At 39.9% G+C, this 27954-nt stretch overlaps 2 protein-coding genes across 5 annotated transcripts in view; one reads left to right on the top strand and one right to left on the bottom strand.

Moving 5' to 3' along the window:
- The first annotated feature begins 304 nt into the window (after positions 1-304).
- Positions 305-18856, top strand: rcc1l (RCC1 like). 3 transcript variants are annotated; one of them, XM_034684181.1, is made up of 12 exons: positions 305-357; positions 1436-1721; positions 2089-2218; positions 4873-5001; positions 8445-8511; positions 8721-8772; positions 9899-9983; positions 11340-11521; positions 12308-12395; positions 15063-15236; positions 17045-17130; positions 17687-18856. In XM_034684181.1, the coding sequence occupies exons 2-12, from the start codon at positions 1437-1439 to the stop codon at positions 17762-17764; spliced, it is 1356 nt and encodes a 451-aa protein (XP_034540072.1). In that variant the 5' UTR covers positions 305-357; position 1436; the 3' UTR covers positions 17765-18856. The 3 variants fall into 3 exon arrangements, with proteins under 3 accessions (XP_034540072.1, XP_034540071.1, XP_034540070.1); XM_034684180.1 differs by having other exon boundaries at positions 308-538; XM_034684179.1 differs by having other exon boundaries at positions 309-498.
- Positions 18857-25157: 6301 nt separating this feature from the next.
- The window catches only part of castor2 (cytosolic arginine sensor for mTORC1 subunit 2), a 39567-nt gene continuing 36770 nt past the window's right edge, over positions 25158-27954 (bottom strand). Inside the window, exons 9-10 of one of the 2 annotated variants that reach the window (XR_004631269.1) lie at positions 26124-27904; positions 25158-26021 (exon numbers count right to left, since the gene is read on the bottom strand). Coding sequence is in view for 1 of the 2 variants with exons in the window: in XM_034683743.1 (XP_034539634.1) it covers positions 27842-27904 (63 nt within the window). In the remaining variant the exon portion in view is untranslated. Of the gene's footprint in view, positions 27905-27954 lie in introns of both variants that reach the window. The other variant, XM_034683743.1, reaches the window with a different exon arrangement.

Consider the following 27954-nt stretch of genomic DNA (forward strand, 5'->3'; position numbering starts at 1 on the left):
AACAACTTTTCTTCACTATGTATTGAAATAGATTTTTTTTTCCTGCTAAATATCAGTGTTATTACCATTGTATTAATGTCATTTTAGAGGTCATTTTTATTTTAAAAATAAAGAAAACCTGTAAAACATAAAGCTTTATGTCAGTTTTCTTTAAGTGTATATGTGTTGTGATTGTTGGTGGAGTTGGCTACAATACAGGGTGCACTTAGAAGTGTATTAGACTTAGCAGGAAGCTTTTCAGCTTTCACATGATACACTTCGGTACACTAGAGGGCGCAATGCTACATGTTTATTCTCTAAACGAGCGGAAACTGAACTGTAGAAGAAGAAGAAGCGCCTTTCCTCTTCCGGGTTGGGGTAATGAGGATAAACAAACATGTTGACATTGACAGGCTGTATTTCTATTATTGCCGGTTTATATCAGTCTCTCTACAGCACGAGTTAGCTCATCAGTCGGTATAAACGTTTGAAGGTCCTGGTTTGATCAGAGGTGAACAGGTGAGTCAGCACGAGCTCAGTAGCTGCATGCACACAGGCGGTGAGCACGAGGCAGAACTCCCTTTAAAAAATTAACAATTTAACGCTTTCATTAATATTTCTATACTTTGTTTAATTGATCAAACATTATATGTGACAAGAAACTAATTTACAAACGCCACTTTCTTATTCGGCTGAATAATGTATACCAAACATTAATTATTTAAGGTTAATTTGAACTTGACATGTTGACAGCACATGTTAGCCTGATCGTCAGCGTCACGGTGGCACGTACTGGGATCAGCTGATGCTGTATGGATGAATTGTGACATTTAGTTGGGATATAAACTTGATTAGTTGACCTGTTGTATGCCGAATTAAAGAAAACACTTTCAACAATCCTCCAAATATTAAAAGTATCCCAGTATCAAAAGTTTTATTGTAAAAAGAGTTAAGGTTGCACAATTTATACTACTACTAAATGAAGTTCTGCGATCTCATATTACCTCTCTGTAACACTTTGCACGTATTAAAACTTAAGCTGACATATATTTGATATTAGTAATAACATTTTTGTAGGTTTTGCAGTACAGAAGGAGTCCATATCTTTAAATGCCAAGTATTTTCTAACATATATTTCTATATCTAATGTTATTCCTGTGAGGCTTGAAAGAAATGTGAAAGATGACTTTATACAAACTGGTTTAACTAATCTAGTACAAACAGGTAAAATGGTATGTATTAAGGAGATCATTGTGAATTTCTTCATGCTTTCTCAGATTTGTTTCATTCTTAACTTATTCTATTATAACACTAGTTACATCCCTTTTTAAAAATGTTTTTGTAGGACTGCAATGACAATAAACAGTACCGTATAAAAGACCTCTGATCAGTGGATTATCCATTTTAAAATTCTGAGTCTGTCTTATGTGGCCTTGTCTGTTCTCTCTGATCACAGGATGGCTCTACCATGTTTGAGAGTGAACTGCAGACAGATGACTGCCGGGCTTCAGGTCTGCGGTTATGCCACTGTTAGTAAAGCATCCAGACCCCAGGAGAAGGACAGCGGCGGTCCAGTCTTTCAGTATGTCGGTGAGCACAGAAAGCCCAATCATAAAGTGTTTGTTTGGGGCTTCAGCTTCACCGGGGCTCTAGGGATCCCCAGCTTTGTGGTGCCCGACAGCGGCAGGAAGAAGCCCCGCAAATACCAGCTCACTCCTTACCGGCTGGAGACGGCAGAGCAGGTAAAATCAGCCTCACTGTATTCATGTATTTCATATTTAGACTCAGTATTATATTCAGGTGGTAAGAATGAAATCAGCATTCTTATTGAAAGTTGTATTATTTAATTCTAGATCTCTGGCCATTTCAACACTGACCACAGTTTAAATGTGTGCAATATATCACCTTCTGTTTCACTAAAAACTGCAGCTCTGTTTGCCTTTATTTTGGACCACAGGAAGACAGAGCAAAGAAATAAACCCTCCAGAGTTTGAGTGCCTCTAATATCTACTGTTTATTTAAGCACAGAGCAAACGCAGTATGATGAGGAAGGTTGTGTCGGAATAACTGTAAGTACAGAACTCACTGTCTGCTCTCCCTCTGCTGCAGATCTCTTCTGCTGCCTGTGGTTATGGCTTCACTCTCATCGCCTCCCGGACTAAAGATGTGATCAAACTGTGGGGCATGGGCCTGAATAAGGACTCTCAGCTGGGCTTCCAACGCACACAACACAGCCGCCGTAAGACAGACTGGAACATTTAATACCAGTTCAGACACACTGCTTTGCTTCGCTTTGCTCAGTCTGGTTTTATGGTTAAAGAAATCATCAGGTGCACTGAGCATGTCAGTGCTCATAATCTCATAGCTCCATCAATCAGCAGCCTGTTGCGCCAGCTGTGCATAAATTCAAATGTAGCCTAGTTTGAACGTAATTTCTCATTTAGGATGGAGTTTACACTCTACTAATGGGCATTGCACCAGCTGAGATAATTCCTCCGTAGAGTACCGGCTGCCATGGCGCGTCGTTTTGAAAGGCGGGATGAATTGGAGGATGAGGAGATTTAGAGGGTTCTCCCAGCTTTATTACATCGGCAACGCGTAATCTGTGAGAGATTACATGCTTTGGAAAAATATGTTGACCATGATTTGATCTCTAGAATATCAACATATGTTGTAGTTGATAATTTACCAATTTTACTGTGACACTTAATCAAGATTTACATACCTCTTGTTGGTGTTCTGCGATATTAGCGGAAGTTTGTTTCAGCTGTTGTTCACTTTGGAGACGATGAGGCACAAAAGATAACAACGCAACACCCCCTGCATCAACTGATGCTTTCCTCTGATTGGCTGCTGGAAGTGTAAACGTCATATCTGCAACAATGTTTTAGTTAGTTTGGACGTTACGGTCTACTAGTTAAGATGAACCTCACGTCTCCGTGGTGAAACCAAACAATGACACAACTTAAGTTGCAAACTAACTAGTTCAAACGTATGGTTTAGTGAGGACTTTACACCCTAACTTAGGACACAACTTACTAGCAGAGCTGGTGCAACAGGCTGCAGGTTGCCAGCCAAACATTCAGAATGAACTTTTGCTCTTGAAATAATGCCGGTGCAGTCAGATTTGGATAACAAGTTTTTTTTTAAATTGAATCTGAGTGTTTCCTGTGTAAATATCTTTGCCACAACTTTATAAGTTGATATTATTTGTCAAGTTTTTACTGTCTTGGTTGTTCTGCTGCTTTCATGAGGCCAAAAGTATGAATTGAGTTTTAAAACATGTACTATTTTCAGATAAAAGCAGAACTCTTACCTCTGTATGTTTATTGACAGTTAGATTTTTTCGTGAGGCATGCTTTCAAATCAATCGTAATGTTTATTCAATGACACTGGAAGCCTCATAGGAAGCCTCAAAACCTGTCTATAAGTAGGACACTGGAAAAAGAGAGTGGAGCAGGTCAGACTAGCTCCTGAGCTGCTCACTTTCAGGACATTAGTCTCAGTACATGAGGTGCACGATTCAACCACTGAGCTCAACCAGCGCCTCAAAACACCGACATTTAACGAAAGAACAAAACATATCAATCAATCTTTATTTATACAGCGCCAAATCACAACTAATGTTATCTGCAGACTCTTTCCAAACAGAGCAGGTCTACACCGTACTCTATGTTCTATTATTAACAAAGACCCAACATCAAGTCAGGATAAGATCCAGTCCCATCTTACAGACAGGACTCAGTCTGATCTCATCTTAATCCACCATGAGCAGAGCACTTTGCAGCATTTAACAAGTTACAGTGGCAAGGACAAACTTCCTTTAACAGGCAGAAACCTCCAGCAGGACCAGACTCATGTTAGACACACATCTGCTGAGACCTTGTTGGAGAAAGGGATGATAGTGGTGAGACAGATAGTAGTAGTTAACATTACAGGACATCATGCACAGGGTTGCAAAGGGGTGGAAAATTTCCGGAAAGTTTCCGGTAAATTTCCATGGGAAGTTAAGCTGGGGATTTTTGGAAATATTCCAAATTGGAAACTTTCCATGGGAATTATCTGGGAATGGAGGGTAATTTAATGGAAAGGTATAATGTCCAAGCATAAATATTTGTTTTTTTATGAGCAGGCATCCATCCAAAATAGAAATAATCTGCATGTGATGGAGAAATGCACAGTGCATGTATGGGGGGGTGGTCTCAATAGCCCTGCAGTAAGCAGTGTGCTATGTGCATGTGATTGAGGAATAGCATAGATATTCAACTGTACTTGCATGAAATCTGGTTGTTTTAGTCAGGATTATGCTAAAATATATTTTCCCCAACTTTATTTAAGTTCCCTATTAAGAGCCAATCTTCAATTTAGTAAATTCCTGGTTTATTCCCATAAATTCCCATCAGTTCCCATGGAAAGTTTCCAACTTTGAAAATTCCTGGAATTTTGCAACCCTAATCATGCATCACAAATGAATGGCAGCAGTGCTGTTGCTCCTACATACTGTCTAACTTTCAAAAATACATTTGCAGTGTGCAGAAGTGCTTACTTTTTCATGCCCTCCTTCTTCTCTGTTGCAATCTGTGAAAAATGGATATGAAATGGGTTTTTTTCTGTTAACAATATCTATCTTTTAAAATATTATCTTTTTGAAGTTTTTATCAAGTAGACAAGGAATTTAGACCTTTTTTTTAAATCCAATCTGTTATAATGAATATTGTATGAGATGTGCTCAAAAACACCTCTAAGATATTATCTTATCACAGCTCACACTGTTGACTGACTTCATTTTCATTGGGTCACCAAACACGAGAAGAGAAAGCTCTTTAATGAAATCAGTGCAGCGTCTTCTCATCTTCACATCCCTGTTTTAATTCTGACTCTTTGTGTCTGCAGATCAGAGCTATGACTTCGTGCTGGAGCCTTCACCTGTTGCTCTGCCTCTAGTGGAGCCTCAGCAGACCCGAGTGGTTCAGGTCGCGTGTGGTCGCGCTCACTCTCTGGTCCTCACTGACAGAGAGGGAGGTAAGATATCTCACACATCCTGCAGCAGCACAAAGAGAAGGTCTACAAGTCTCTGAGGGCCTGTTAGAGGCTGAAGCAGAGAGATTCTCACAGCTCTTTGGGTATAGAGAGAGAGCACACCTAGGGGTTGTTATCAGCCGCCTGTCACACTGTGTCCTCCTCTGACATCCTTCAGTCTCTAAACCTCTTCAAATGAAAGATTATCAGTGAGCTGTTAAATCTCATTTAGAGAGCCAGGTTGGGTCTTCTTATTCATGTTGAGGCAATAAATCAACTTCAAGATGTTCTACTGAGCAGATAGACTGATCCTGTATCGTCATTTTACAAGGAAATGTGTCGCCACAGTCTGTACACAGCTGACCTACATGGAAACTTACAGTACATACAGTACACATCTACCCACATGTCCCTCACTCACACAACAGCTACTGTGGTGTTGTGGGGACAAAGCTTCTGCCATGACTTGCTGGTTTCCAGGCCAGGTATCTATGACCAGACGAGAGCAGTGTGAAGAGAGGGAGTCTGGAGTGAGTGTTATGATGCGAGCTCTGCATGTGATGGTTTTACAGCTGAGGCCCCAGAGGCTGGGTGCGAGGACGCTGATAGTTTCTGATGCATGTTGTAGTAACAGGGGAACATTAAAGGAGAGTGTGGAAGGATAGTTTTGACCTGAGAGGAGAGAGAATTAAGGATCATGGGTTGACTTCAGTTTTGATTAGAGCTGAAACTTTAAATGGTTAATCAATCAGAAATAAGAAAAGAAAAACATTGTTTGAGCGTCTTCTCTCAATGTTTAGTAAAAAATTAAAACTGGATGTGTTTACATTTTGTTTGCTGTTCACCAAGGTCTAACGTGAATCCTGTGGTTTTTTTCTTGAAAAACAAGTCACATCCACGTCACTGAAGACAACAAAGTCACTGCTTACTCCTGTCTGCATGAAAGTTTACAAAAAACTGCAGCTCTCAGCTGTTTTTGGAATCGAGTAAGTCTTCTTTAGTGAGACCAATCAGATTAACACATGACTTATTCTTTAAGGCGTTGGTTCCCAACCAAGTGGCAACCTCTGGTCTCGAAATATGAAGCCCATCACACACCCTTAAAGGGGATCCCTGAACCCCATACAAGATGGATTCACACAGCCATCATGCTGGGTCGTAAGATCCTTGTTAGGGAATGGAAAACGGTGGATCTCCCTCCATCTAGCCTATGGTTTACCCAATTAAGTGTGGTTGGAGCTTACGAAGAACTTACATATAGGATGATAAACCGACTAGATCTATACAGGGCCAAATGGGGGAGATACATTGATCTCATCACGGGACCATAGAACTTAATCGAGTTAAGAGCTACCCTTTTAATTTTGTTTTGTTGATAAAATAATTTAGGTTGATCAACCCCAACGAACCCTGAATGAAAAAATGTAAAATCCTGCAAACCATCTAAATGGAACAAACTGGTCTAATTCTGCCTGGTGATGTAGACTTACAGGCCCCTGTATTTTGATGATTATACTACAATCTGTAAATGGTAGACAACACATTTTATGTTCAAGTGTGCGTACCTCTCTTTAAGTTACATACTGTTATCATTAGTATTTAATTTTACTGTTAGTGTTATTATTTTTATTTATATACATAGTCACTTGTCTATTTGTAATCTTATTTCCTTGTTTTTGTCTGACTGAATACTTTGTCGTCATTGTGGATTGTCCTGTGTGGATAATGTGTCCCGTCAGTTATTGTGTGAAAATGTGAAAACTAATAAAAAACTGTGATCATAAAAAAGAAATATGAAGCCCATGCAGAAGGTTTATAAACTGCAGTTCATCGAGCGTCCGCTTGAGGCTGGATGCAGAAACACCAGAAACCACATACACACCCATCCATTGAAGACGATCTTTACAGCAGAAATGAACATGTTTACAGCCTGGTTCAATAAACAGTTCAGGTCTGAAGCGGTAATTTCCCTATCGGCACACACTGCACTGTAATCTTTTTATAACCTGACGGTTCAGAAGAAATGAAGATTACGAGTTTTGCCCATTATAGGACATGACTGACTTGATTTACAGGCGGGAACACATAGCTGTTGGCGAGGAGGCTGAAACTCCGCCTCTTTACCTCACACTAAGTTTGGTTGACTTCATCATTACCAATATGGCTCCAGCCGGCGATTGGCTTCAAAACAGCGTTCAGGAACAGATGGGAGACGTCACGGATACTACGTCCATTTTTTGTATAGTCCATGTTCCCAACCTGGGATTCGGGTCTCCAGAGATCTCAGGGGGTACGAGGCTTCTCTGCTTAAGGGTTGTCAAAATTAAATTCACATAAATGAACAAAAATCATGACAACTCACCTGCTGGATTGTTTATACAACTGTCAGATAAAACTATAGAAATTCACTTTGTCCGCACATTTTTTGGTACGACTCTTAACACAGATTTTTATTTTTTGACAGCAGTACATGACTTTTTTTTCCTCCTGTTAAGGTCCTGTGGGGGGCTAAGCTTTTCTACAGTACAAGTACCCCTCTTTCCAACCCCAACACGGTCTCAGCAGATGTGTGTCTAACATGAGTCTGGTCCTGCTGGAGGTTTCTGCCTGTTAAAGGAAGTTTGTCATTGCCACTGTAACTTGCTAAATGCTGCAAAGTGCTCTGCGCATGGTGGATTAAGATGAGATCAGACTGAGTCCTGTCTGTAAGATGGGACTGGATCTTATCCTGTCTTGATGTTGGGTCTTTGCTAATGATAGAACATAGAGTACAGTCTAGACCTGCTCTGTTTGGAAAGAGTCTTCAGATAACGTTTGTTGTGATTTGGTGCTATATAAATAAAGATTGATTGATTAATTGATTGAAGTAAGGGGGGCCTCAGATGATATAAGTGTAAGAAGTACATGTTAGACTTTGTGCTGTTGCATTAATTTGCCAGATTTGTTTCTCCAGTTTGTCCTAACGAGGTATCAAAGCGTGTTTCGTGAGTAACCCACAGTGTGACTCAGTGAGGTCGTCTTCCTTCAAAGGAAAACTTCAGTCAGTTAATCTCTGCAGGATTCAGTCAGTGTGAAAAACAAGACATGAATTCAGAAAACCAAGCTCAGCGGGCTGTTCTCAGTTTGTTTGTGTTGGAAAAGGATCGACTCATTTCATCATTTCTGGTTCAAACTTTACTCCTAAAACTAATCTGAACTCAAGCCAGCGAGGAATAAAGCAAATAAAAATGTAATTGTGTTTTTTTTTATCTCTCAAAGGTTTGTGGAGGGCTTTGATTTTACTGGGAATAAATGAGGCAGCTTGCAGATGACTATAAAACTTTCACATTTCACATAAAAAGATAAGGAGCTTTATCAGAATATTGAATTGGTCCTCTGTTGCCTTGTTCAGAATTTTAAAACTCCCCTCATCCCCTCTTCCTCTTCTCTCTTTCTCTCTCTGACAGTTTTCAGTATGGGGAACAACGCATACGGTCAGTGTGGACGGAGGATAGTCGAAGATGAAGTCTACAGGTTAGACTTGAAGATCTCCACACACTAACAAAGCAGCACTCAGTCAAACATGTTAAGACCATTTTTACCAAACAGTCGTGATTTAAAGCCACACAGACCCTATCTCATGATCTCATTTTATAAACCTTGTATTCAGTGAAACATGCCACATGTACACTGTGACACTGTCCTCCAGTGATTGATGGTTTCTCTGTCTCCCGTTCAAACAGCGGCAGTCACGTCATTCACAAGATGGATGTCTTTGACAGCAGAGTCATCCAGGTGAGTGCAGCCTGAGTCTGAGCTGGGATGACTGATGATGATGCTCATACTTTATGTCCTCTCTCTTCCTCGTGTGTGAGACCCTCAGGTGGAAACACACCTGCCTGCCTCAGACATTAAAGACTTATTTGGCTCTTTGCTTCACTGATCACATCTTTTATTTCAGGACTCGGTTCAGTAACTTCTTTTATTCCTCTTTTCTTACCATAGTGCCAATTGTTAAATCTTGTATTTCTGATCGATTTGACTCGATGCTTGTAGACTTCTTCATTTCTGGAGTGGATTTGGGTCATTTAGATTTATAATAATGTTTGAAGAGAGCTTATGCATGAAGATATCACATGAAACTTCTAGGAATAGAAAAAGCATCATGCACTCATGTACAGGAATCAGTTGCATAAGCTTGTATTTATGAATAAAACATACATACACACTACCAGTCAAAAGTTTGGAAACACCTTCTCATTCAAGGGTTTGCATTTATTTTAATTATTTGAAACACTGTAGATTAATACTGAAGAAATCACAACTATGAAAGAACATATATGGAATTATTTCATTTTTTAAAAAGTGTTAAACAAAGCAGAATATGTTTTATATTTTAGATTCTGTAAAGTAGCCCCCTTTTTCCTTCATGACAGCTTTGCACACTCTTGGTATTCTCTCAGTCTGCTTCATGAAGTGGTCTCCTGGAATGGTTTCTAATGAACATGAGCCTTGTCAAGAGTTCATTTGTAGAATGACTTGCCTTCTTAATGTGTTTGAGACCATCAGTTGTGTTGTTCAGAGGTAGGGTTAGTACACAAAGGATAGCCCTATTTGACTACTGTTGTAATCCAGATTATGGCAAAACCAGATTATTTCATAGTTTGGATGTCTTCAGTATTAATCTACAATGTTGAAAATAATTAAAATAAATAAAAACCACTGAATGAGAAGGTGTGTCCAAACTTTTGACTGGTAGTGTATACACATATACACTCTGTATTTTATTATAAGGGCACATTTTTAGACTTCTGTGTGTATATTAATGTGCCTGATGGATTTCATGTTCAGTGTTGGGTGTGGTGTCAGCTGCTGTGTAAGCCTAGTCTGAAAGTCCCTTGTTCTTCCATTTTGTTTCCAGGTGGCGTGTGGACAGGACCACAGCCTCTTCCTCACTGAATCAGGAAGAGTCTTCTCATGTGGATGGGGCGCAGATGGACAGACGGGTGAGTGCACCTCAAGTGTTCTTTATAGGTCACCATCGGTCCTCTTCTCCTTGAAGGTGGATGATAATGGTGTGTTCTCATCAAATGAGGCCTCCTCTGCTTTAAACAGAGACACAGGAAGAAAACCACTCACTGCAGCGTACGGCAAATTACTGCAGAGTACTTGTGCAGTTTTATCAGAAACATCAAAAAAATGCATTATTTTAATTATCATTGCATATGATGAAATCCCTCTAACACTGTAATACCTTCTGTGTATGTCTGAACTAGTTGTTGCCCATTGGCTAGATGTTTCTCACTGCGTGTGAAGAAAAGAGAATAATTAATAAGAAGCTCTCATGTGATGAAATCATTAACTAAGTGTTCTGCAATACTTCATTTATAGCAGTGACATTTTTGTGAGGTCGTCAATATGAAAGCATATGTAAGCAGGGATTGGATAGTAATGCATCAACTGAACTTGAATCAAAGAGATGAGCAAAGCAGAGGGAAAAATGTGAATCAAGGGACAAATTATATGATGAGGACTCTGAAACAAATGATTGTTCTGTTATACGATTTGTTTTTGCTCCTAAAAATGCTAATTGAAGAAGAAAGAGGTGCACAATTCATGCTTTTATTTCCTCACGGCTCGACTATTGCAATTTTCTTTTCACCAGCCTTAATAAATCTTCTCTTGACCGACTGCAATTAATTGAAAACGCTGCCACTGTTAACCAGGTCCAGTAAAACAACCCCCATCTCCCTCATCCTATTTTCGTCTTACATTTGCTGCCAATCAAATCCAGAATACAGTTTAAGATGCTCATATTAACATATAAAGCAATCCATCATCAAGCACCCTCTTATATCTCCGACCTGCCCCATCCTTGCATCTCCAGTACACCCCTCAGATCCTCAGACCAGGGTCTGCTTGCTGTGCCTCTTGTTAGGCTAAAACTAAAGGTGACTGTGCCTTTGAGCATGTGGATCCGACTCTGTGGAGCAATCTTCAGCCCCAAGTGTGCTGTGCTGACTCCACTGAAGCTTTTAAAAAGCATCTTAAGACACATTTGTTTGTCATGGCATTTGATCATCTTTTGTAATTTGTTGGTATTTTGTCTGCTTTCATTATTGTCTTATTTATTGCACATTGTATTGTCTTGTTGATATTGAAACTGTGTGAAGCACTTTGTGACTATGCTCTTTGAAAGCTGCTATACTAAATAAAGTTTACATACTGACTTACATCGTAAACAAGTTTAAGAGAACACTGCAGGTTAACAAGTTGTACAAAATGTATCTTACTCTGAATTTTCTTTCTGATTAAGAGTATATCTTGGAGTCTGACCTGTATCCCCCTTCATGGTCTTCCAGGTTTGGGACACCACAACATGAGCTCCAGCCCTGTGGAGGTGGGAGGAGATCTGGCGGGGGTGAAGGTGGAGCAGATCAGCACGTACGGAGACTGCAGTCTGGCTGTGTCCAAAGATGGAGAGCTATTTGGATGGGGCAACTCTGAATACCTGCAGCTGGCCTCTGTCACCGAGTCCACCCAGGTGAGCGGAGCCAGCAGAGGTTAAAGAGGCTTGACTGGTGGAGTGACAATAAGTCAGCGTACTGCCGGGGACTGACATGTTTGGGTTTCTGTGCGGCACAAAGAGCTGCTCCACGGCTCTGCTGGGTTTTGTTTCCACCTATCTGTCATCCACGCAGGCTGTCACAAACTCTGTTCAGAGCTGTTCTGCTCACAGCAGCCACCAGTCAAACACACACGATATGATGGGAGAGCATGTTGAACCCGTCACCTGTCTGACTCTCCTGCTGCAGTCAGGATCACCAAACTCTCCTGTGGTTAATCTCTGCTTCTGCCACCTGTTCATGAGAAGATCTCATTTCTAAATTCAATTACAAGTTTCAACGTAACAAATCTACCAGTCTCTGAAATGAGTGATGACGCCTCGTCCTAGCAGAGCTTTAAGATGGAACGAAAATAAAGAATGAACTGTTTGACGTGAATGTTTTACTCAGTGAAGCCACACAATTCTTTAATTAGGAACTGTTGAAACCAACTTGGTTTAATTTCTGCAAGATCTAAAATTGTTTGTTTTTAATGTTTTGTTTTTAATTGCCAAAGATTAGATATCTCAAGTTAAGTCACTCTGACAGATCACTGAAGATCAAATCTGGTTGTACGGGTGAATGTTGTACAACGCCTCCATCAGTCACACCGTCATAGAGCTAAAGAAATAGAAACGAGTACCGGGAAATCCAAGAAAGATCAACTACACATGTAAACTGTTCAGGAAGCCTCACCTCTTGTATTTCTTTTCCTCTTGTTTCAGCTCAGTTCTCCTCATCGTCTTCCCCTGAAGGGCTGCGGGAAGGTGGTCCAGGCTGCGTGTGGAGGGACGCAGGTGGCTGTTCTCAACGGTCAGTTTAACACCTCGAAAGTAAAGTCAAACATGACCGCAGTGTTTGAGTCACAGAGCTGCGAATAAGAGAACAAAGGGCTCAGAATGATTGGCTGTATCAGGGAGCTTCTTGTTATAACAAAAGAGTCTGTCTTTATTTAAGCTTACAGTTCAGTTAGCCATAGACCCTGTTTTAAGTATCAGTCAGTAGATAAATAGATCAATAAATTGTAACTCCACATGTGGCCTCTTGGGGGCATCATAGATCACAGTTTTAAGAGCTTTGTTTGTAGTGTACTCTGATCAGCTATAACATTATGCCACCTGTGTTGTCTGATACAACCCCATACAACAATATAGAGAACAGTTATCACCTTATATGTCTCCGGTCTAAGGGTTAAACACAACACGTGACCCCCTCACTCCCCACTCCAAAGAACCCAGCAGCAGAGCTCGGTATCAGGTTTGAAGCAGCAGTTCTGGTTTTGCAAACGCCAAAACAACAAACAAGAGAAGTCAGACCTACAGATCTAAAGGTCTGAATACAGTCTAATGCTGCTCTGGTGGAAGTAACGAGGAGAGGAGAGGGAAGTACAGGCTGCAGCAGCTGAGATTTGAAACCAGTGATGACCGTCTTCATCCAGAGGCTGCACCTGCATCAGCGTCTGATTCATCGACACACACCCACTGAGCTTAACACACTCGCACAGCAACACTCACACTCTGCAGGGAGGAGACCAAGCTGCACAACACATCAAGAACAATTCACCAAATACATGACCCAGGATCGTTTCCATCTTTCTGATCATGTCGACACAAACTGAGATGTACAAGCTTCTTAAAAGTAGAATTTAGCGGGGCGCCGTTGGCCTAGCGGTCTAAGCACATGCCTCATATTCAGAGGTCGCTGGCTCGATTTCAACATCGACCATTTACTGCATGTCCTCTCCCTTTCTCTGCTCCCCACATTTCCTGTCTCTCTTCAGCTGTCTTACACATTAAAGGCAAAAAATGCTCCAAAAAACTAAAGCAGAATTTAGCTGGATTAAGATAATGATTGTTGATTAGTGATCAGTCATTTGAGACTCTTTAAAGTGTGTCAGATAAACATCTGTGTCACTAACAAGCTGCTGTTTACTTATCCAGACTGAGAGGTGTTCACCTGTAAGAGCTGATCACATCAGTGCTGAGTGATCTATGTTTCATCTCTTGTTACACTCTCAGAGTGAAGTGTTATTGTTCTCAGCTGCCCAGAAGACAGAGTCTTAAATTGTATGAAGCATCTTAAAACAGATCAGCCCTTCATGCCCTGTAGCCTCGGATCTTTTTAAAATTGTTAATATGCAATTATGAATTCTCATCAAGCATTTTAGAAGTGAATAGAGTCAGTTTGATCCGCTCTAACAGAAGACATGTTAAATAATTCACTGTTACTGTTAGACAGAAAAATATTTTTTTTGTATCTCAGCTGCTGAAAAAAAACATTATTAGTCAGAACAAAGTATATATTGTAAAGATGTTTTAAGACACCCTTTCTTTGTCACTTTAAATTAAATTTGTTGAATTAGGACGTTTCCCAGTTAACATTTCATTAATATGCATCAATGTCAATATAATAATGGTAATAAAAATAATACTTTATTTACAGAGCACTTTTCAGTCCAGGTAACAAAGTGTTTCACGAAAGACGATAAAAGCAACAGACGAATAAAATTAGAGATAAGACGTCCATCCATTCGTTTCCATCCACTTATCCAAGATTGGGTCGCGGGGGAACCAGTCCAAGCAAGTCGACCCAGACATCCCTCTCCCCAGTAACGCACTGCAGCTCCTCCTGGGGGATCCTGAGGCGTTCCCAGACCAGATTGGATATATAATCCCTCCTGTGAGTTCTGGGTTTACCCCTAGGCCTCCTCCCAAGTGGGTGTGCCAGAACACCTCCAAAGGGAAGCATTCCTATTAAGTGCCCAAACCACCTCAACAGTGGCTCTGATCCAAGCTCCCTCCGGATGTTCAGGATCCTGACCCTCTCTCTAAGAAGATCCTTCTGAGGACACTCACTTCGGCTGCTTGTACGTGCGAACTCATTCTTTCAATCACTACCCAGAGCTCGTTACTGCAGGTGAGGGCAGGAACATAGATCATAGTTAATCACGCCCGCCTTATTAACAAAACATTAAATATTATAATAAAATCACAGAGTAGAAGTTTTTATGAGAGTCTGTCTTGAGTAGTGAAATAAACCGAGGGACTGGCTGTGAGTCTGATCTCCTCTGGCAGGCTGCTCCAAAGTCTGGGAGCTCTGACAGCAGAAGATCTGTCAGTATGCTGGGATTAACACCATCGCTGAATTTCATCAACAGATTTTACATTCACAGGACAGTTCACCACAACACATTCCCAAACAGTTTAACATTCAAAGTGGACACATTCATTTTATTATAAATAACAGATCCTCTCACAATAAGCTGGTGAAAATGCAAGATGAGCTCAGAGCCCGGGAACAGGCTTCAGAGGAGGGAACAGATTTCATGAAGGAGAACATGACCGGCTTGTTTGAACAATGTTTGAGTTCTTTTATTTAAAGGTGAAGAAGTCATCACACTCCCTCATATAACAGACATCTGATTGAATTGTGTTGTTAATATCAGCAGATGTCCGCTAACGTGTCTCTGAATCCTTCCAGACAAAGGAGAGGTGTTTGTTTGGGGTTACGGCATTCTGGGAAAAGGCCCCAAACTCTCTGAATCCTCGACCCCAGAGATGATTCCCTCCACGCTGTTTGGACGCTCCGAGTTTAACCCCTCCGTCGCCGTCACCAGGGTCAGGTGTGGACTCAACCACTTTGCTGCAGTGACAGGTGAGGAGCTGCACTCAGTCACACCTCATTACTTCATGACAAACACGACTTGAATAGCCTTTTAATGATTTTTCTGCTTTAGCGTTCAAACATCAGTTGAAGCACTGTTGACTTTTATAGTTTAAAGCAAGGATAAGAGACATAAGAGAACATACAGCTAATAAGGAGTGAAGTCTGTCTGAACCAGTCTGAAGAAGTGAGACACAAATGTCTGGAGAAGGAGTTTACTGTAGAGTCAGGTCATTTAACTGTTTGTCACTGAAGGAAAGAGTCTGTCCTTTGTCTGCTTTGTATCTGTGAGGCAGCCGCCTGAGAGAAGTCACACCGTCTCCTGGTAGATTTGATGACGAGGACACGGAGAGATCAACTGCAAAGAACTTAAAGCCTGTTTTTATGAGGCAGACTCGAACTTTAAAACCAGGGACAGCAGGAAATATGAGACTAAAGTATTGTTATGATACCAGGGATTCTTCTTAAACCCAACATGTCCTAAGACCAGAGGGTGTCTGGATTTAGTACATTTGATAGTTTGATACTCAAAACTGTTTTCAACTGCTCGTACTTTAGCAACTATTTCTAATATTCTATATTCATGTATAAAACAAAACCATCGATATTAAGATGGACTGTCCCTTAAGAGTTAGATTTCATCTCTGACACCACTGCTGGAGAGTCGGGGCCAGTTGAAATGATGAACTGCACACTGTTTAAGCTGCCTTTTTTAGTGTTTTCTATGGCAAAGATTTCAGATGATTAATATAATTAAGTTTGAAATGATGCAAAAGAGAAAATCTGCAAACATAAGAGGGGTGGTTTGGTCCACAGGGGGTGCCAACATCAACATAAACTCAAAGTTCTTCGCAGGTGCTTTAATTAATCTTCCAATTAAACATTGTAAAACATAATCTCATCATTGCAAAGACATAAGCAATGTCTTTAAATGTCCTGAACTATTGAAGTAATAATCCTAACTTCAGAATATTATTTAAATCTGAAAAATGTCTACAACAGAAGGAGCAGGTTTTCTTTTTTTTGAGAATCTTAAACCTCTCTAAAAAGATTCAGACGATTTAGAGTTATCTCGTAGTTATAGTCGTAGTTTATCTTCTGCCTCTTTATTCTTCCACTCCTCTACACGTCAGAGGGATTTATTGTCTTGTTTATGTCTCTAAATGTAATCATTGTAGCACATAATGTCTGATCAGCCCTCACATAAGATTGTTTTATCTTTGAAAAGAGAAAGGTAGCCTGTCTTTGTTGCTTCTAATGCTTTGAATCTTCATGCTGCAGGCAGTAGCTTTGATTTTAACTCTACAGACACACGAGTGGTTTGAGTCTCATCATCCAGCTCTCTGCAGCCAGTGTGAATAAGTGTGAATCCCAATATGTTGATTTACTGCTTTAACTCCCCTCAGCTGTCCTGGAACGCCTGATAACAATAAATGTGTTTCTTGAAGTAGCTGCAACGCTCACTCTTTGATATATTTTGCAGGTTATTGAGCCAAAATCATGAAACTGGTCAAATCATCTAACACTGTGGTTCTAAGGCTGGACCAGTTGAGAACCGCTGACCTTAAGAAATCAGATAAAATCTAAACAGAGTCCATGAGTCCAGTCCTAACATAGCTTTTATTTAGAAACCACAGCCTTTTCATAGATATGGAGTTTGAGTTATTCTGTTATTTTTTTGTTCTGAATGTTTCAAAGATGATCTCAGTAAGAGCTCTGACTCGTCTTAAACTCCGGCTGCCCTCAGCGTGTGTCCAGCCTCTCGGTGTGATGATGATGTTTGATGGTTTTCTCTGCAGATCGAGGCGAGCTCTTCGTTTGGGGGAAGAATGTGAGAGGTTGTTTGGGCATCGGGAAGAAAGACGACCAGTACTTCCCGTGGAGAGTAAGACAACACTGGCTCAATATTATTCATGCAAACAAAAAGAGTCCAGCATGCAGCTGACGAACCGAGCAGAGGGAACAGAAAGCATGGTGCATGTCTCTCTTAACTTTGCACAGACAAAAAGAAGAAGCTTGACATAAAGATAGCACCATCGTGTTGTTTCAGACAATTAATGTCTGAATGTCAAATGAAATGCTTTTTATAAAATCATCTGTTTAAAATCTTGAGAAACAATGTTTTAGTAACAAAAAAAAGAAACATTTTCTGCATCTAAAAGTCTCATCACTATTGTTCCCTGATGAGATTTCTATTGTGAGTCTGTCAAACTTACATTAGCCTTCTGCTCCAGACATCAAAACAGAGTATTAAAGTGTAGGACTCACACTGCTGCACTTATAGGAGGCTTTTTTTGTCACTTTAAGGGTTTAAAAGAAATTGAATCATCCAGCAGAGATTCACCTTTCAAACTCATGTCAGCCTACGTGTTCATTAAAACTGGAACTAAGAATAAATAAAGATATGCGTATTTACTGACTTCTTCATGCATCTCCCTCAGGTGACTGTGCCCGGTCAGGTGGTGGACGTAGCATGTGGAGTTGACCACATGGTGGCGCTGGTGAAGTCCCTGCTCTGAGCCCCTGTGTTCCTCAGCAATGGATGAAAGCCTGGATGTTTGGCTGACCCCCAGCCCCTCAGAGAGCCCATCGAGGGCCACGTCGGAGTCTTGAAGCCAGCTGTTCTCTGCAGGCGGCGAACCCTCATGTCCCTCCATCCTGCAGTGACGTCAAACAGAGCAGAGACGTCGACCGTGCAGCGAACAGACAGACACTGCTCACTTTATCCTGCATGGAGGATGCAACATCAGACAAGACTTTGAAGGAAGCAATTTAAATTATTAAGCCATTTCTACACATCGTTGATCTGTTCACACAAGACATGTTAAGACATCAGCTTTGACCCCAGGAAAAAGATCAATGCACGATAGAGTTGCAACCAGAATGACGACTCGGGGTTGTTGTTGTTGTTGTTGTTTTAGCCATCATTACAGTCAATAATAATTGTATCCAGTCATATGTAACTTAATTCCCTGATTGTAAAGATGGATACAGTCTGACCCAGCTTACATACAGCTCCAGCTTCCAGGGGGTAAATCCTGTAAATTCACCTGTTCTGATATTCTTTATCCTCTCACAGGTTTATTAGTCGCAACAGAAAGAAAACAATTCATGTGGTGAAAGTGATTCACCGTGGCATCAACAGGCTCTTGCAATTTGGGAGTATTTCAAACAATCTGTTGTATGCCAGCCTTTGAGATGTTAGTAAAACATTCGAGGAGCCAGTTGCAGCATAAACAGTCCAAAACAAAATGATTATCTGGCTGCCGGCTGCAGAGAGAGGTGAAGGCACTCCACCCGAGAGGAAACAGGTTCTGTGGAATCAATTTTACATCCTGCACTCATGTTTCACCTCACTGTGGTTAGTCTTTTTTTGGGTGCAAAGCATGAGGCAGCTTGAGGAAGCTACAGAGTGTTGCTACCAGGGAGGGATGCTGAATGAGACTAAGAATAAAAAATGACTGAAAGGTTTGTTTATTTTTTGCAAATAGCAATAAAGCATGACTCCAGATGAAAGTTTAATGTTTAACTGAAACAATATGCAAAACAGAAAATGACTGAAATGTTGTGTATATCCAAAGCAAATAAATATATTTTTACCAACACTTCAATTTTGTGTTGAAGCTATTTTATGATGTGGATATCTCATTAGTGTTGATGTCACATTGAGTCATGTGGAACTTCAAGTTCACCAATAGACTGGAATTGAGGTTTTCAGTTCAAGTCACCTCCAATCCATCTCATGTCTCCAGCTCCTCTGCTCATCCTGCATCCCTCACCACCACCACCTGTGTCTAGACTCCATGAGGGATGAGTGAGTGGGGGGTATCTGTTCCTGCTCTCGGCCTCACTACTTCGAGTACATGAGGAAAGCGCGATGGAGTCTAATCGCCAAAGACATTGCACATTCTCATAATTTACAAACTTTTGAAATAATAATCTGTTTATTTGAATTTTTACACATTACATGCAAAAGATAAATGTAAACAATTAAAGCAAGGGATGATTTTTGGTGAAGTGAATTAACAAAAAAGCAACCAATAATAATAAATGATGCTTTAAAATAAAAGATAAATTAATAGAAAGAAAAATAAAACATAGTGAAACTACAGTAAGATAAATAGGTTAATATTTAAATATTAAATGCAAAAGGTAAGAAAGCAATACGAATACAAATTAAAAAATATTTTAAAAATAATATCAACAAAATACAAGAAAATAAATAATTTATAATAATAAAAAATAATAAAAACAAATTGAGAAATAAAATTAAAAAAAAACCCACCATATGTACTATTCACTAGCAAGGACCACACCACAACAACAATATACATTACCAGTCAAAAGTTTGGAAACACCTTCTCATTCGAGGGTTTGTATTTATTTTAATTATTGTAAACACTGTAGAATAATACTGAAGACATCAAAACTATGAAAGAACATATGTGGAATTATTGAATGAACAAAAAAGTGTTAAACAAAGCAGAATATGTTTTATATTTTAGATTCTGTAAAGTAGCCCCCTTTTTCCTCCATGACAGCTTTGCACACTCTTGGTATTCTCTCAGTCTGCTTCATGAAGTGGTCTCCTGGAATGGTTTCTAATTAACATGAGCCTTGTCAAGAGTTCATTTGTAGAATGACTTGCCTTCTTAATGTGTTTGAGACCATCAGTTGTGTTGTTCAGAGGTAGGGTTAGTACACAAAGGATAGCCCTATTTGACTACTGCTGTAATCCAGATTATGGTAAAACCAGATTATTTCATAGTTCTGATGTCTTCAGTATTAATCTACAATGTTGAAAATAATCAGAATAAATACAAACCATTGAATGAGAAGGTGTGTCCAAACTTTTGACTGATAGTGTAAGTTTAAACATGAAGATGAAGATTCAGGAGGATGTGTGTTGAGCCTGGTGTATGTTGTGATGGGTGATGAATGTGGTGGAGGATGCGGTGTGACCCAGCAGAAGGAGACTCAGGATGGGGGGTTCCACCTCAGCGTTATTCTGCACCATGGATCAGAGAAGGTCACAGGAGAAGCAAGCACAAGTAGAGTAGTAAGGGGTGAGGAAAAAGGTTAATTGAAGTAGAGGAAGGTCACAGAGGGTGGGGTGAAGAATCACAGACGGATGGAGTAGGTTGGCTGTGTTTAAGTAGGCTTGAATCTAAGTTAACACCTTAACTTGTTATTAGTATGGAGACTTTGTTGTTCTTGTTCTTTATGTTGAGTTATATTTTTTCTATAAATGCATTGATTTATATTATTGAACTGTAACTTCCAGATTATTTTTTAAAAAGTACTGTATTTAGTGAAAGTATTAAAGTCAGTTTTATTTAATGTGTTTCTATGGAACTCGTCAGAGTTTTAACTGATGCTCTCTCATCAAATCTCTGATGAAAGGGTTAAAAACTGTTGCATTGACTGTATGCAGCTGCTTAAGGCATGTTACATAATGTTGGAGAGAAGCTGTAAGCATATAACTATTTAATGAATAAATCATAAATGAGTGTATTCTTCATTATTAGGAGCAGTTCTCTCGGGGATATTACTCTGGAATTAGAATATTTGTTCTCAGCAGTATCAATGTATCTATTTTATTACAGTAATGGAGAAACAGAAACCGGTCTCTCCTGGTTCAAACCCCCTCAGTCCTCTGGATGTCAATCTTGACTTTCACCTTGACGGTTATTACCCTGACTGCACCTGATGGACAGTTTCATTCTCACAGCACAGTGAGTGGAGCTGAACTCAGTGAAATCACACTCATTTTGTTGTGCTTTTCTCTCCCTGCTGACTTCTGTGTTTTAGGACCATTCATCATCGTGACAACTGGAGGGCCCTCAGAGAGGCTGGGAATGTATTTATGACAAAACTACTGAGTGAGCATAAAACTGCAAACCTGTGATCCTTCTGCAGGGCACGGTGTGAGGAAACGCTGGGACCATTTATTAGTGATAAACAGCTTTGAAGTCAGAGTCCTGTTTGTCACATTTAGGCTTTACTACTGAAGGGTTGTATCTTCAGAATAAAGCTTCACTTGAGAGGCAAACTGAACAAGTATTGCTGCTCTTCAAACACAGGTATATAGTCCTTACTTTCCTGTGGCAGCATGTGGTTAAACTTTGCTCCTTGTTTCATGTCAAAATGTGAACAAAGATTGACCCTAACTAGCATCCTAACCTTGGTATAGGAGGGCTTCTTGATCTGCCTTCTCCGGATGAAGTGCTGACTCACTGCTGTTTGCATCAGGCTGGTAAAGCTGTGATTCATCGTGTCTGTGGGTGGAGGTTTCCCACGTTGACCTCTTGGCTCTTTAGAATGTAAATCAATCAAACGGGGTGAGAGTGATGCATTTCAATTAGACATATGAGATGCTCTCGGTTTGCAGCTCCTCTTGTGTTTTGAATCTTAATTGCAGTGAGTGGGTCGTATTGATCGAGAAGAACTAGATTATTTGACTCACATTAAAGCGTGTTAGTTTAAAAACATTTCACTGTAACACCTCTTTCAGACCTCTACATCATCAGTGTGATATTTTAATACCTGTTAAACTAAATGACTTCACCCAGAGACATGCACAACTTTCATAATCTATCAAAGGCTGCAGAAGAGGTGACCCAGAGGACCTTCTGATGACACATAGAGATGAGGGTCATTTATCTTTGACCCGTATGTGCCTCTGCTCTGCTCGGATATTTTGTACAATCTTAAGAAGGTTAAGGCAAACAATGTTACTGATACTTTCAGAGGAATAACCACTGAATTAAAGAAAAAATACAACAACCTTTATATTTCTTATTTCTGTAAAAAAGCAGTCAAAGATGTTTTTGATACAGCTTGTGTTTAACCCTCCTGTTATGTTGTGGGTCAAATTGACCCATTTTAAAGTTGAAAAATCTAAAAAAAAAAAAAGTTTTAAAAGTATTTTTTTGGTATGAAACTTCTTCTGCTTGGCTTAATTAGCTTTATCAACACATCTAATGAAAATGGTTCATTTCAACTTTTTGCAACCCACCCTGAATGTTTATATTACATATATACTGTTTGGGTCAATTTGACCCGGCAGTCAAAGTGGAGGCTAAAAGGGGTTAGAAAGGTCAAATACTAACTGTTTCTTTGGGATTGTGGGTACAGCAACTTCTACTACTCTATAACCCAGGCCCTAATGTCAAGTGGATGAAAGGCTAGCGGCATTCATCGTCGCTGCCCATTTAGGCAATATATGCCAGCAAAATAAGGCATAACTCTCTGGGCATCACTTCATAAAAAGAAAAAAAATCAAAATGTGAAATAAAATAAACACAAATCTAAGTCATGTAAAACTATTGTATTTATATATAGGTCTTTTCAATGTACATTTAAAAAAGTTTTAACATTAATTTTTATGAAAACGATTGAGTTATCCTCTTTGAACCATGATCTGTGAGAATTAATGAACACCAATGGACTAAATCTTGATTTGAATGGATAGTAATGGAGTTAATAATGAGACTTAAACAATGTTTTGGGGGATTTTTTGGTTTCTGACACTTTTGGATAATTAAACATGCCCTGGGGTCAAATTGACCAATAACCATTATTGTTGTTCCTGAGAAACAAACATAACAGGAGGGTAAAGGCAAGTAGGGCTGCATGGAATTTGATTGCGGGTATTTCAGTATAGTTTTGATGTTTGAATGAACTAATGTATGGTTTGAACACATTATCGGCCTTTTTTTTTTTGTGGAATATCAGAAATCAGAAATCAGAAATACTTCATTTATCCAGGGGAGGGAAATTCTGTCATTACAGAGCTCTTATAAACATTATGTAGGAAAGTCAAAATATGAATAGAAGAAGGAATACAATAAGATATAAATAAAATAAAATACAATAAATAAAATAGAAATAATAAAGTATACACAGAAGCGCAGATGTTCACATTAGAAACCTGCTGTATCACTTTGATGAAGGTGTGCTGACTTTGAACAGCAAACATTAGAGAACATTTAGAAATAAAAAACTGACTGTATGCACATCAAAACTGTTTTATTTTCCCTGTAAACCTCATGTATCATGTTGCATTTTGACCTTTGGGAGGGCCCTGCCATTAGTCCAGAGATCACTGTGCAGAAACGTGCATCAGTATCAATGATTCAAAACTGTCATAAGTCAAAAGAAAGGAGAACTCATAAAACAAGAGTTAATGTAATTCACTAAATCAACTCAGGGGTGTAAAAAGAAACTTCTGCAGAGGAGTCAGTGAGGAGCAGAGTGTGACAGTGGAGAGTTATGTAAGGAGAACGATGATCATGATAAGTGAAAACACTAACATACCATGTTTGCTCTTTTAACCTCGGTCTGCAGACAGGATTTCTGCAGCTGGAGCGCTTCTCCTCCTCCTCCTCCTCCTCCTGTGTGTGTGTGTGTGTGTGTGTGTGTGCTGGAGTGAGCTGAAGCAGAGGAAAGGAGGCGTGTGGAGGCTCCTGTCTGTTCTCTGCTTTGTTTACTCAGGTCAGATAATACAGACAGCTGATATACCTGCAGTCCTCCCCGCTGGCCTCCATTAGCTGCAGGCTGAGGAGGATCAGTGGAGCCAGAGCCCAGAGGAGGAGACACCAGAGCATGCTTTATGTGTGTTTTATCACACAGAGACTGAAATGACATGATGAGTAAATCTGAGAAACACCATGAGGTCAAAAACACAAAGATGTGTCATTATATAAGAAATAAAATTCATAAAAGATTCTTCTTTTATTTCAACTGTAGGACGATTTCATTCATAACAATCCTTCAGAAACACAATGACCTGCTCAGACTCTATTGACCATGTAAGACGTTGGTCTATGAATTTGGGTTTGATGCACTACTACTATCCGTCTCACCACTATCATCTCTCTCTCTTCATCTCCCTCTATCCCTCTCTCCAACATGGTCTCATCATGTCTAACACAAGTCTAGTCCTGCTGGAGGTTTCTGCCTGTTAAAGGAAGTTTGTCCTTGCCACTGTAACTTGCTAAATGCTGCAAAGTGCTCTGCTCATGGTGGATTAAGATGAGATCAGACTGAGTCCTGTCTGTAAGATGGGACTGGATCTTATCCTGTCTTGATGTTGGGCCTTTGTTAATAATAGAACATAGAGTACAGTCTAGACCTGCTCTGTTTGGAAAGAGTCTTCAGATAACACTTGTTGTGATTTGTTGCTATACAAATAAAGATTGATTGATTGATGTACATTGCTTGGAAAAGTTGAACTGTCTATTTATCTTATGTTTGAATTTGCAGCTTAGTTTAGGAGGCTGTGTTGGTTTCTGCATGTGTACATGAGTATTCAGATGTGTGTAGATATGAAGGTAAATATGGTGTTGTTATTTGGGTGTGGTTTATTGTTTGCTTGATATTATTGTAGGACTGTATGCTGTTTGGTGCAGGCTGGGTGAGATCCTGGAATATTTTGGTTGGTTCATGTGTCTGAATAACTCCTTGAAGGATGGGTCAGACAGGAAAATAAAATATGCATCCATTAATTCATGACAAAACATCATTATATTATACTACTTGAGTTGTATGTGCAGAGAACTGAGTTTGCAAAGTGTGCAAAGCTGTCAGTATCGTAGTGAAGTTAAAAGGAAAATTATTTTCCTCTGAATTTTGGTTAAATACACGTCCAAATCAGAAGAGACTGAAGTAAGGCACAATTGAATAAATGTAATTCATCATAATCCATTGCCATCAGAGTGCTTGGGGCTACATATTTCGTCAAAATCACAAAACTTCAAAGAAAAATCCACTCAAGGGTTCCTCCCAAGTCAGATTGGGCTCATTAGGATGATCTATCCTAAGTTTATTTAACCAAAGTGCGTGTTTGGGCTGAGGACAATCCCTAGTTTAAGGTAACAACAGTAAAAATGATGCAGCAGAAAACACAAATTCAAAAAAAGCTTGTTTATTTTTCACACAAGAAGCTCCAAATGAAAAGCTTTCAACGTTCTCTGTGAAATGGAGTCAGAAGAAAAGTCACCTTCCTCATGTTTTAACACTGATAAACACAGGGTTTCTACTCATCACAGCTGATCAGAAGAAAGGTTCTTGTTAGGTGCAAGGTGTTGTGGGAAAGAAAAAAAGAGAGAGATAGAAAAACATAACAACCAAATGTTTAAGACCAACACAAATCTCCCCATCTGGACAGGATCTTTGTAAAGTAAATAGCCCTCCCCGTTTCACATCAGTACAGCAGGCCTGTGGGGGGGAAACCTGCATTAAAGTGCAGACTGGGGCGGTGGAGGGGGGCAGCTTCAGGACCGTAATGGACACCAGGGTCAGAAGGGAAACGTCCCTGCCCTGTGTGAACCTTAGCTTATGTTGAGCACTCAGTCGTTCTCCTAGTACATTGTCAAAGTGGCTCAGTAATAACTACTGTGGAGGAGAAATCATCATTGCATTCCATCATCAGGTCTTTACTGCAGGGTCGCACTGTGAGCAACAAGATCCTCCAGTCAGCTGAGGTGACCGGAGCTGGAGTGTGGTACGGTGACTCATCATATTCGGATCATTTGACAGATAGTTCAACGGGAAAAAGGCCGACCATGAGTGGAAATCTTATATTTTCTTAGTTCTGATTGTTTTTTTTAAATCTGGAAACCAAGATTTATACGCCTGGACAACTTTGCAGAACTTCATAGTGATGCTGTTTGAGTCTTTGAATAATGCACCGAGCTATACAGCAGCCCTAGAATATGGATTCTCAGGTTTTGACTGTGATTAGGAATTCAAAGTCAAGCTTTTCTTTAGGTCCTCACAATTAAAGAAATGCTGTATAGATCCGGCAAAGTCACAAACCGGACAAGTGTTTGTAAAATCAGGGAAAACAAAAAACAGTCCCTCTCCTTAAGGAGCCATAAAGTGCCTTTTTTTTAGTTCTGTTGTTTCAGTGGAAAACAAATGAAGTACAAGAGCTGCAGAGCAAAGCTGTGCTAGCTGTTTTCACCTGTTTCCATTCATTATGCTAAGCTACACTAATCACCTCCAGGCTTCAACTCCACGAATACCAACAGAAATGAAAGTGGGATCAATCTTTGTGTCAAACTTTGGGCATGAAAACAAAATAGTTTAAAGATGATTTTTACTTCTTTGTAAGAAAGCTTAACTCTTATTTCTCTTCTAGTCTTGAAATCACAGAGTGTTGATCCTCAAGTTATTGGCAGCAAATGTAGCGAGATGAGATGAGTAGTACTAAGGTTTAAGGAGGGGCGTTAAATGATTATTCATTATTAAACCAATATCTACAAAAGCACAACAAGGGAAGCCTATTTTCCATCTCCTGCTCTTCTCCCTGCAATACGTCTGTTCACGTAGATTTCCAGACACAGTTCAGGCCAATCACAACTCTGTTTCTAATATCCAAAACAAACACTGACAGAAGAGCTCTATTGAGATATTTTTTAAACAACTAAGACGGCTGTGATTCGTTATTAATCTGCTTTTATAGTGATCAAAGAGGCTAAAGAGGGAGTTACATTCTGTTTGTTAGTGTTGCTGCAAAAACATGCCATGCAAAAATATTAAATATCACGTTAAACTTGAGGCTGTTTAAATGAGACGTTGAATCTGCTACTGCTATGTTGCTTGTTTCACAGCTCTGATTGCTTTTGGTCTCAGCCTTTAACGACGACCTGTTACCAAAGGTGAACAGTTTTTAATTTAAATTAAAGAGTGAATTGAGATTCTCTGGATGAGTTTGCAGTGACAGAAAAAGTGTTTAAAGCTTTGTTATTCCACTTCATAGATCAAATCTGCCATATATCTTGTTGCTCACAGTGTGAATGCACATCACTTTAAAACCACGAATAAAAGAGTCTCTGCTCGTCAGTGTCTTGGATCCCCTTCATGATTCAACAGTTCAAACTTCTGCATTAACTTCTAAGTCTCAGGAGCTCCAACAATCAGATCCTTTCTGTGATTAAAACATGTTAAACAGCTACTAAAAGCAACAAAAGAAAAAAATTAAACACGTGTTTCCACCAGGCGCTCTGTCAGCGCCGGCTCAAAAATTGTCTCCTTCAATTGCACACATGAAAAGTATTCAGACAAAGGCATCAGTTTCTGCATTCAAACATCTTGGCACTGAGAAATGACCTGTGAAAAACAAAACAAACAAACAAAAGGAAAAAAATGGAGAGCTTGATATATAGATATATATAATATTTCTTTTGCTTCAGAGAGTACATTCGTCATCCTTCGGTAAAAGGAATTATGTAACTAATACAGTATGGTGCTCATGAGGGTCAGGGAGTGGGAAGAAGCAGCTTCAGAGAGGAGAAGAAACATATTCAGTCTGGTAAACTAAAGCAACAACTACCAGAGAGCGGGCAGTGGAGGGGCTCGAGTGCTGAGGAAGAGAGGAGGGGTGGAGGGAGAGAAAATGACCGAGTAACAAAGGCATCCCTAACACACCATCACACTCCCCCCAATATGCCGCCCACGCTTTGTGGTTGGATCCCTTCCTTTCGGGGCCGATCCACAGGAGTCCGCTAATACGCTCTTGGCACTTTTTGGACATGATAAACGTTTGAACGAAATGACTTTGAAAACGGTCGTTTCCCTCCGGCTTTCCTTCACTGTGCTGTGCTCTTGGTCCGCAGAGCTCCGATCACACTTTGGATGTTTTCTTCGGGAACCTGCAGAAGACAAAACGCTTTAAAACCCGCCCATCGCTGCATTTAAAACA

The sequence above is a fragment of the Notolabrus celidotus genome, chromosome 5 (assembly GCF_009762535.1).
Source record: "Notolabrus celidotus isolate fNotCel1 chromosome 5, fNotCel1.pri, whole genome shotgun sequence".
NCBI classification, from domain to species: domain Eukaryota; kingdom Metazoa; phylum Chordata; class Actinopteri; order Labriformes; family Labridae; genus Notolabrus; species Notolabrus celidotus.